The sequence below is a fragment of the Myotis brandtii genome, unplaced genomic scaffold (genome assembly GCF_000412655.1).
Source record: "Myotis brandtii unplaced genomic scaffold, ASM41265v1 scaffold143, whole genome shotgun sequence".
Classification (NCBI taxonomy): domain Eukaryota; kingdom Metazoa; phylum Chordata; class Mammalia; order Chiroptera; family Vespertilionidae; genus Myotis; species Myotis brandtii.
In genome coordinates this window covers 514,515-526,073 of record NW_005355115.1, presented here as the reverse complement: position 1 = coordinate 526,073, position 11,559 = coordinate 514,515, and the positions used below count along the sequence as shown (strand labels likewise).

General features: G+C 42.0%; 1 protein-coding gene across 1 annotated transcript in view; it reads right to left on the bottom strand.

Annotated features, from left to right (window-relative positions):
- The window catches only part of TNFRSF21 (tumor necrosis factor receptor superfamily, member 21), a 64,265-nt gene that overhangs the window by 35,961 nt on the left and 16,745 nt on the right, over positions 1-11,559 (bottom strand). Inside the window, exons 3-4 of the mRNA XM_005860922.2 lie at positions 10,690-11,341; positions 8,418-8,903 (exon numbers count right to left, since the gene is read on the bottom strand). Of these exons, the coding sequence (XP_005860984.1) occupies positions 8,418-8,903; positions 10,690-11,341 (1,138 nt within the window). The remainder of the gene's footprint in view (positions 1-8,417; positions 8,904-10,689; positions 11,342-11,559) is intronic.

The following is an 11,559-nucleotide window of genomic DNA, read 5'->3' as shown; positions in this document are numbered from 1 at the left end:
TAAGTTCACTATTGGTGTATAGAAATGCCATAGATTTCTTGGCATTAATTTTGTATCCTGCTACATTGCCAAATTCATTTATTAAGTCTAATAGTTTTTTGATGGAGTCTTTAGGGTTTTTTATGTATAATATCATGTCATCTGCAAATAAGGACAGTTTTACTTCTTCTTTTCCAATTTGGATGAAGGACACTCATGTTTAAGGATTTATTTTTTTCTATTTGTATTTTAGACTTGCGTGGGGGAAATGCTGATTTATTTTTCAGTAAACAGAATAGCTTAAATTCAAAGGCTGCTCCATAAATTATAAAACATACATTTAAAAAATAAATATCTTCCTTCTAAAGCCTAGAGGAAGAAGTCATCAGTGAGTGGCCTAGGGAGGACAGCAGCCTCAACTCCCCAGGGCAAAGGCCACATCAGCTACTCTGTCTTTAGATGATGTTTTTAAAGCTACAGCAAGAAGCTTTTCCCCTACAATGGTTCTGTGTGCTTTAGAATCCTCAAACATCCGGAGAGGTTTAAACAGAAAGGTGCTGTCTGCTGGAAGCAGCATGACTGGATGCAAAGGTGGCAAAGGCGTGGGGTGAGGGGTGTGGGTAAAAACTGCCCGCCTATTCCTTCCGCTGTAAAGCAACTGTGGCTGGGACAGCCCTGGGGGTGCAGCACTGGGACACAGCAGCCTCTTAAAGGGAATAATCTACTCCCTTCAGCCTGGCTTCCTGGTGTTTACACTTCAAGTCTACTTCCCATAGGAAACTTGGGCTCAGACAGGCTGGCTGTCTGGAATTTTTAGTCAAGGAGGCTCCTGGCGAAGGGAGGACGGCTTCTTTGGTTGCAGCTGCTGCTCTGCCTGGTGCTGAGAAAACCCAAGTTCAACAGATGTGAGTTCAGATGAGCAGGGCTCCACTACTCTGACTTACTTGAAACAGCCCTTATTTTTTAAAAAATAACCATCAGGGCCTTTAGCCATTGGATACCTAGATTTAGAATTCTTCCTTTTCAAGCAATCCCAGAAAAAAGGTAGGAAATCAGAGCGACCTCTACAGAGGAAAACTTCTTATTGATGACTATTTTGTAGTTGCTTCATTTCAGAACAAACTGGGGTTTGTTACGAAGGAAAATAAATTTTTCTTGATTGAGCATGGTAAACAACAACAAAAAATCAACCACAGAAACCTGGAAATTTCTAACCTGGAAAAATGAAAATTCAGATTTTTTTATAAGTCAAAATTCTAAGAATCAAAGCTAAACTAGAGCCCAAGTACTGTACTGCCACTTTCTAGCTGTGTGACCTTGGGCAAGTTACTCTTTGTGCCTCAGTTTCCCCATCTATAAAATGGCAATGATAGTGGTCTACCTCATAGGTTAAGAAAATTACATTAATCTTTATAAAATGCTGAGAACAAGATATTGCACTTGCTAAGCACGGTATAGGTCTTTGTTAAAGAAAAGTAAACAATGAAAATTTCATGGTAACAGAAATCTTTCTTATGTTAGAAAAATATATTAGTAATTACAGTGTATGTCATCTTTGCATCCCCAAACCACTTTGTGATCTGTGTCAGTAGTAGCAAACACCCCGTAACTTTACTTCAGAATTACTTATTGTCGAATTCCTACTACACTTCATTTGTTCTTCGTTTCTGAATACTGAATACGGGAGTTTTAATCATTCAGAAGAAATGTTTTCTTAAATCATTCCTGAAACCTGATTGAAGAGCATGTTGATATTGTTCAAATATATCTAGGGCACAGCTTCCAGAAACCCAACATATGTCACCTAACCTACCACAGCAACCTCGGGGTTTGGGGGGTTTTCATACAAAATTTTTTTGTATATTTACACAAAAAACAATCACACTCCACTCCTACAATTGGACTGCATCTTACTACTTAGTCTGGAAAGAGGACAAAGTCTGCAGAGTTGTGAAGCTGGAAGATGCATTTCCGTCACAACCCTCAATAAAGACCCGTTCTCCCCACGCTTGACCAATCTTTGAAGAGGAACCACAATTCAGGAGGAAAGGAAGCATTTTTCCTGAGCCTGTTGTTGGGATTCACAAGGACGGAACAGAGAATGAGATGGTTACTGAGTAAAACCTAAAGACAACAGATGAGAAGGGATGTGTCACTGTTTGTTTGCTAGGTAAGGGGAGGTGATGTCCTATTTTGCTTTGAGCAGTGAGTTGTGGATAGGGGGCAGGATGGAAGAAATAAAATATATAACACCAGGAACTCAAGGTCTATAACAGAACTTGGTTCAAGGACAGTGTCTGAAGCTTTTAGATAAGTGCTCTAAGCAAATAATAGCCTGGTTCTTCATCATTGTTTCCCCTAAGAGCAGTCCTTACATATAGATTAGGGTATCAAAGTTATGCAAATCAGAGGTTCAACCACCAAGCCAGCTGGTCTGTACATAAACTTTGTCTTTAGGTTTCAAGCTTGAGATAAAACGGAAAGGGTTGGGTTGTGGGTTGTTTTCAACTTCACATTTCCATTTTTGCATCACTTTAGGCAGGCTTTTAGAATAGAGGGAGACGTTAGGCATACTTGAATCGAAGACCTTCATTGTACAGCTGAGCAAACCAGGCCCACAAGGTTCTTCCCTTTGCACAGCTTCCCTCTCCCAGCCAACACTGCCCCATTCCACCCCATTCCACCAATAGCTACTCCTCACCCTACAGGAGCAGGCCAGGTGAGCCTAGTTCCTTCCTTTCACCCTCTAAAATGCTGAGAATCAGACTCCATGTGCCACACTGTCATTTTCCAGTTCCTTTTGTACTTGATCAATTGGCCTTTAAGGCATTTTATGGCCAAAATTCTAGTTGCAGATATTTTCTCTGTAGCCATTTCTCCTGGTCCATAAGGCTCATTAAATATGATCCTTAATGGATTTCTACTTGGTTGAAAATTAGATATAGTTGTCCCTCTGCCCTGACCTCAGCTCATCATGAAATCTTCAGTACAGCTTAACTCCCTGACCTTCTTGTTGGGGGGAGAGAGAAAGAAAAGGAAGCTGAGATAGCAGCTTTATCAATGTTACCTATGATCTTAGTCAATGTTCACAAACAACCCCATGAGATAGACAAGAGTTATGTCCACACTGCAGATGACAAAACTGAGGAGAGGTTCAGCAGCCTGGCACAGTTACAGAGCCAGGGCTGATATTCAAAACCCAGGCCAACCTGACTCATCAGCCCTCATCTTTCACTGCAGTGTGCTACTGCCCAGGACTTAGTAAAGTATTATTAACCCTGTCTTTCTGAGTCTTGGTTGCTTTTTTGTATACGTCTCCCCACCAACCTCCATTCCCCAATTAAGTCAGTGGCTTGAAAACAATCCAACCTTGAATAGGATAAGTGGATAAGTCACAGATGCTCTAGACCAGTGCTGTCCAACAAGACTTTTGATGATGGAAATAGCCTGTACCTGTCCTGTCCAATATGGTAACTATTAGCAACATGTGGCTATTGAGCACTGAAGCTGTGGCTGATTCAACCAAGAAACTTGGACTTTTAAGTTTAGTTCAATTTAGTTTTAAATGTAATAGCTCATGTGACAGCCATATAAGCTAGCACAGTTTGAGACCGCCCCTCCTTGAGCCCTGTGCTATTGGCCCAGCCTAGGGGACACACAATAAGACTTCTAAGAGCTCCTAAGCGATGCGGGGAGACAAACCCCACCCACACAGTTAAATGGTATAAGACAGAACAAGCTGAAGGAATTAAGAAATAGAATCTCAGAATATAGTTCTACAGAGTGAGACCTTTGCCCTTTTGCTGCTGCAGGTACAGAGCATCTGCTGGAGAAAGTGCACCAGCCGCTTTCACAGCCCCTCTTGCAGTTCATTTAAAGGAGATGCTATCTTTCTATCTCGTGTACTTGGAGTAACTACACCGGGAGGGATTACTGTCCCAGTCAAATGCTTACTGTCTCCCTAAGGTTCAGGACTAAGAATGTGCTAATTAGGAACTAAGCCAGTTAAAACTAAATAAATCCAATTCCTTTGTCTCACCCCATTTTTCTTCATAACCTGAAGTCTGAAAGAAAAAGGAAATACTATCGAGCAGAGATACTGTCCATTTTTCGCTCCCTCTATCACCTTGCAGAACTTCCTCCACAAGTATTTTCAGGGCAATTTCCATTCCTCACCTGCTTTTCAAACTTCTCTTCAGACTCCCTAGGGCAACAGATTGCTTGGGACCCAAGGTCATAGTTTTTCTAAATAGTCATAAGGGTGAACAAAGGAGAGAGGGGGGAAGAGAGAGAAGTGGGGAAGGGAGAGAGGAGAAGAGGAAGAAAGGAGGGGAAGGTCACTAGGAAGAACCCGTATTAGAAACAGCAGTAAGAGAACAGCAGTTGGTTCTGTTCTCGGCCATCCCCGTTCCCAGCTGGGGCTGGACCACAGCTCTGTGTCTTGCATAATTATAAGGAAGTAACTGTTTTGAGACCATTTGAGACTTTCTCAGTGCAATGTACGGCCAGCTGTGTGTGGACTAAGTTTCACTATCTTTACTTTTGTGCTTTATGTGAGAAACAGATCAGACAAAATATACTGTTTTCCATGTAACCTCCCAATTAACGTAAACCCGCATTAATCTTAATTTTAAATAAAATTGAACATGTTGGATCCCACTTACCCCATAATGTTGGGATTATACTACAAAAGGAAATAAAAGTATGACTTAAACAACAAAAGCATAACAAATTGAGCATTAGCATAGATTTACATCCTAATGTCACCTGAATCTAGTAATAAACTCATACATAAAAGATTTGTGTATAAGAATTCTGGGCGCTCTCTCCTGGGATCCCGCCCATGTGTTTCTTCCCTCTCAGGCATGTGTCTCCTAAACTCTAAGGGGCCCAATGAGACCTGCAACCTGGGGAGCAATGGGCAGTGGCAGCTCATCCTGGGCTAACCCCCAAACCTACCTCCCAGGCCTCTTTTCTCTGACTTTCCTATAACATCTGTACAGAGCCAAAGCAGCCCACCTAGGCTCTCTCCTGTTGCTTCTTCTAACCTAGGCCCTGCCTTGTTTCACTGTCTCCAGTTTTAATAAATGTATTCTCAAAATTGAAAAAAAAATTCTGAAAGGACTTCTGATGTCTGTTGCTGAAACAGACACATTGCAAGAAACCAGAGTCCAATCCCAATTTACTAAACATTAAATTGCTCTGACTTCATGAAGGAAAGAAGCACACAAAATACCACAGCACCCTCAGTCTTCCATCCTCCTAGCCACATAAGGTGTCTCCAACACCAAGATTCCATGAAAGCAGGATTGCAGTTTTGTGGAGTTCAACTTTAAAAACCATAAATCCTTGGTATGCAGAGAGGGGTGAGTAGAGCCAAACGAAGATGTTATTTATTTATTTTTTTAATCCTCATTCGAGGATATTTTTCCATTGATTTTTAGAAAGAGTGGAAAGGAAGGGGAGAGACAGAGAGAGAAAAACATCGATGTGAAAGAGACACATCGGTTGGCTGCCTCCTGCATGCGCCCAGACCAGGGCTAGGATTGAGCCTGCAACCGAGGTACATGCCCTTGACCAGAATCGAAGCCGGAACCCTTCAGTCCACAGGCCAATGCACTGAGCCAAACCGGCTAGGTTCTTGTAGAGAAAGACGGGAACCAATGGCTTAGCTTCAGAGTGCTGAGGGTCTGTCTATATGGCACTCAGGAGCATGGCATGGTCTGCTTAAGGTGGGCAGGTGTAGGTGAGGTCTTACATGACCTCTTATGGAGAGCACCCTGGGTTAGGCAATTTGACCCCCACTCTCATCCTCACGAACAATTCAGTGTAAATGGACAAGGACCAGAAAAAGATCTTATACAGGATTATCTGCTGCCCAGAACTCACTGCAATCAGAACAACAAGATATTGTTTCTAGAGGCCTCTCTGAGCACCTGGAATGGTTTTTATTAAACAGAACCTCTCTTTGTAATGGGATTTTACTTAGTTGAACCTTTCAGAACAGAAATTTGGAAAAAATAGACCTCATTTAGAAAAACATCCTAAATATGAACATCCCAATGGAAAAATCGGGTGGGGTTGGGGGGAGGGCACGAGGGAGTTAAACTCTTGGAAAAGATAGTTACACTTGAATGAGGCCACAGTAATCCCCCCTTCTCCATGGAGAATACATTCCAAGACCCCCAGTGGATCCTGAAACTACAGATAGCACCAAACCCTAATTCATAAATTCAACTACCAAAGAAATGGAGTTATTCCTTTAAAGAAGTAAATAAGGAGAGGAGAGTTTCAAATACTCACATAATCCAACAGGACATTCTCTACTAATTAGACATATCAGAACAAGTGTCTGACTGATCACTTAAAGAGCAATTTAATGAAATACTTGGTCCTGGACCAGATTCTATACCAGAAAAAAAAAAAAATGTATGTTATCTATGAAGGCCCTTAATGGACTGACTGAGAATACTGGAATATGGATGGTAGGTTACAGTATTATATTCATGTTAAATTTATTTGAGGTTGAAAACTGTACTATTTTTTTTTTAAGAGAATATCCTTATTGTTTGGAAATACACACTGAAGTTTGTAGGCACAAAGGGCCAGGATATAGTCCAGAAAAATTATTTTCTGGATGTACATGTGTGCATATATACAAAATATTGTATACGTTATATTATATAATAAATATAATAAACTATTCTGTATTACACATATTTTATAATTTATAAAGTCTATTTTTAATATAAAGAGAGCACATAATGCAAAAGAGCAAAATATTAACAACAGGTTGACCTGGGCACGGGTATACCGGTATTCTTTGTACGACTCTTGCAATTTTTCCGTAATTTTGAAATGATGTCCAAATAAAAAGATTTTTATTAAAAAGGAGGGGAGGATTGAAGCCTTCCTTCCCTGCTGGGTTGCCAGCAAGGGGTAGTCTCCTTCAAGTCATGGCAGGCTCTGTCCCCAGGAGGGGGCTCGTCTCAGCCTGATTTTCACTTGATTTGCTCATTCACACAAATTAGCAAAGGAAAGCAAAATAAGTTACTGCTGTTGTTGTTTTTTTCACTTTCTCTAAATTTGTGATTATAAAAGTAGCATGTGCTTATTTTTGAAAATTTGGGGAAAGGAAAACTAACAAAGAAGAAAAAAAAAACCCACACATTAATCCCACCAAACTTAAAGAACATCACTGTCATTTTGGCCTATTTTCTTTCAGTCTCTATTTCATAGTTTTAAGGGAACTGGGATTATATGAATTGTGTAGTCTGGGTTGTTTTTTCTTTTCTTTAACCTATTGTAAAACATTTTCCTATGTCATCAGTCAAAAAATTCATAAAATCTTCAATGTAAATATATTTCATATTACAGATAGGCCATCATTTACTTAAGTCATGTCCTTAAAACTGTCCCTTTGCTTCCAATTTTAACTTATTATACATAATGCTTAGTTAAAAGTTTAAGATCTTTTTGCTTAAATCTTTTTTTTTTAGTATTTCTGGTTAAAATAGATGAATAAAAATGGAATTGCTGGAACAAAAGGTATAAACAGAGTTTTAAGACTCAATACAAAAGGCCAACTGCTTTTTTAGAAAATTAGGCTAACTTTAAAGGGGCAAGAAGGCACCTGACTGGAATTGTCAAAATTGCAGGCCGAAATCTCATTTTAGGATTTATAGAAAGGGAAATTACTGCCACCGTCTGAAAACTGCCATCTCACCTCAAACAGCTCCTGGGACAACTTCCGTAAGCTATTTCTAGCCTTCAAAAAAGGAAAAACAAATATTCCAGCCTGTGTCAACACACATTTCTACTACTATGTAGAAGATGGGAGGCCCAGCCTCAAATGATCACCAACATATTAAGCTTTGAGTGTCTGTCATCTAAAAGCCCTTCCTATCCTGATAGAAATGGGATCCTAAAAATATAAGGAGGGGAAAAGCACATGGGCAAAAAGTATAGGGACCTAGAAGCAAGGATGAGGTTCTAAAAGGCAAACTTAAGACAAGTTCTTTTTCGTTTCTTAGCAGCCCAGTAGTGAAAAAGAAGTGAGGGTTCCACTAGTCCGGAGACGTGGAGTCAGTCCCATCTGTCCTGAGCAAACAACCAGCCTGGGTCAAGGATGCAGCCAAACCTCTCTGAACTCAATCTCCTCCCATGTTCAATGACAAGGCTGAACAAAGTCCCTAAACGTCCCTCTCACACCTCTCATTTTGCAACATTCCCCTTTAAATGCGCCCGGGGAGAAAAGGGCAGAGTGGTTATTCTCTCTGAACACAGTGCATCAAATGCTGACCACCTCATTTCTCCTAACACACCTAGATCAAATAGCACTAGGTGTACAAAAGACATTCCAGAAACGTTGCATTTCCCACTCCTCCAGACAACAGGGACGAGGGAAAGAGAGGCAAGGAGACGAAAAGAAAGCTCACCGTGGCCATTGCAGTAGTAGATCCACTTCTCCCGGTTCTGGGTTGGGGCAATGGGTTTCTTCAGCCCCGCCTTTTCCACAATGGCGCTGGGATCCTGCCGGGGCCCCTTTTTTAGAGTCCTTGAGCTTTTCCGGATACTGCACACCACTATCACCACAAGCACCAGCAGCAGGAAAAGCACAATCATCCAGGGCAGATGCTCATTGATGTCAAAATGCTTGTGCGTGTTCTGTCTGGGATGACCCCTCTTGATGCCTTTGATGGGCGTGCTGGACTTCTCGCCCCCAGTGGCCTCCATGGGTGGCAGCAGCTTCAGGATGTGTCTGTGGTGGGAGCCTTGCTGGTGGTCCACTACCTGGAGGTTTGGGAGGGTCTTGTTCACACCTTCCTCCCACCTTGTGTTGTTGGGGACCGTCTCTTCGTGGATGCCACTCAGTTCCTTTGGTCTAACAGAGGCAGAGGAGTTGAATTCTGTTGAGTTCATGCCTAGAAGAAAAAAAAAGAGTAAAGAGGGGGATGAGTTTTTCTATATTTGGAGATCTATATATCCCATCCTCTTCCTGCTCATCTCCACACCAGGCAGATCATTAAAGAAGAGATGACCTTTGGAGTTTAAAAATAAGTTATACTGCACATTTTCATAAAGATCTTAAAAGCACCTTTACGTGGAAGACAAAAATGAAGCTTAACAGCTAAACTCATTTACTTCCTCGTGCCATAACCAAGGGCATTCTCAGGGATCCAACATCTGACCTTCACAGCAGCTACTCCTGTGCTTTACACCCTGAGCAGACATATATATATATATTCAGAGCTTTAGTCGACCCTCAGCTGTTCTGACTACTCAGAGACCTAGTTCAAATTTAATTCCTTTGTCCTTTAATTCCTTTGTACCTCCTCTCCCAACTTTTGACTATGTCATAATGCAACGGTAAATTTGAGGATATGACTAAGGTAAGAAAAGAGCTCAAACTCAAATCCAAGTTTGACCAGTGAAAGGAAGTTTTGGTGAGACAGGTCAGTGAATAAAATAAGGCAAGCCTTCCTTAGTATCTTCTATGAATAGATTAAGAAAGATTTAGATTTCTCAACCTAAATGGGCATGGCCTGTTTAGTGGACTTCTGTCAGAGAAGCTTCCACAAGTTGTCTCCATTAACGAGTGGTGAGAGCCAGAGATTTTGAGTCCCGAGAAATAGGACCTGTCCCGTATCGGACCCTGAGAAAACCTGGTCAGGTCATGTGAGTCCGTTTCTTCCTTTCAAAATGGCGGCTGTAAGGCCCTCCTCACAGGGTCATCATCAAGGTCAAGTACAATCGCACCTGAGAGGACGCTAGAAAGCACAACTCAAGTGGGCTATCATCTCGATGAAAATTAAATTCAATCAAAAAGGATTTGAGAGTAAAGACTAAATTTTATAGTCTGCCTGAGATTCTAAAGGAATTCTGAGGAAAACAGTGATAGCCGATGAAGAACCTCAAGTTAGAATCATTTGGGAAAAAAAGGTCAAGTACAATCGCACCTGAGAGGACGCTAGAAAGCACAACTCAAGTGGGCTATCATCTCGATGAAAATTAAATTCAATCAAAAAGGATTTGAGAGTAAAGACTAAATTTTATAGTCTGCCTGAGATTCTAAAGGAATTCTGAGGAAAACAGTGATACCCGATGAAGAACCTCAAGTTAGAATCATTTGGGGGAAAAAAAAATGCATTATTTTCCAGATGTGAATGCTAGCTAGTTACCTTCAGTGTGATACAAATTTGCTTGTGTCCTGAAGCTTCTAACTTATTTTCCCCACCTTTGATCTAATATTCATCCCTCCCCTCCACAAGTCATGGTATTTTCTTCCCTTCTCCCTCCTTCTTACCTCTGGCTGTATCTACCCAGGATTGACTCCACGTTGGAAAACTTTTCATCGGAGAGAGACCTTAAATATCTAAATCACTCATTTACTTGACGAGTTTGAAACCAAAACCAGAAGAAGTTCAGTGACTTACATAAGGCCACACACTGTCCTTGTTTTACTAGGTTCTTATTTGCTAGCTTGATGTGACCTAGTTTTTAGATATCTGATCCCCCTAAGTGCAACCTTCTGAGTTGAAATGTTTCTAAAAGGTCCCAAAGAAGCTAGATTTAATTAGCCACAAAATGCAAGCCCCTTCATCAAGGGATATACAAAATGGCAAAACCATCCTTGGCACAGGCCCATTGCCAGTACCTTCACTGGGCTCAAAGCCCTCCTCAGATAAACAACTCATGAGGTTAAGTTACCTTGGGAAACATACGTGGAGGAAGGGACTTCATGAGATTCCATGTGCTCAAGGCGTGAAAAGATGGCTGTGCCAGGGGAAGGTGAGGTTGTACTGGAGAAGGTCGGGGGTGTGCCACAGACGTTGTCTGCCACCTTGGTGCCTGGCTTGATCACCACCAGGTTCTGAGCCAGACAGTCTGTGTATGCTTTGCATTTCATCACACTAGAAGGCACATCAGAGAAGGTACCCCGAGCACACTGCTTACACCGCACATCCTCGGTCTCCGTCCCTTTCTTCCGCACACCCCAGCCCACAGGACACACCGTATGGGGAGCGCAGGTAGCATTAAACTGGAACATGCCAGGTGGGCAAGTGCATTCTCGGTCAGTCAAGGCAGTACAAGGTAATTTCTCAATCATTGGCCATGGGCATGGCTGACTACAGTCATGGCATTTCTCTATGCCATTCTCATGCCTGGTAAAGGTCCCCACAGGGCAACTGCTGCAGACACGCAGGCTCGTGTTGGTACAGTGCTCAGATACATAGGTTCCTGCCGGACACTTGTCACAGGTTAGCACCTGGCCGGTGGCACGATCAACGTGGTGATATTTGCCAATGAGACTTGAGGCTTTCTGTTCTGGCTGAGCAGAGGTGGTGCTAAGGAATCCAAGCTGAAAGAAATAAAATGGGAAGGGGAAGGAACAAAAACCAAGAAGGTGTTATAAAGGAACAGAGAATAAAAGATGGAACAATCCCACCACCACCATTATCATTCCCAGGAAAGATCTGACGGGTACAGTATCTCCTAAAAGTAGGCTGCTACGGAAGAGGAAGCAAGAAACAAAGACTCTGATTCCCCCCCCCCCCCCCCCCCCCCCCCCCCCACGCC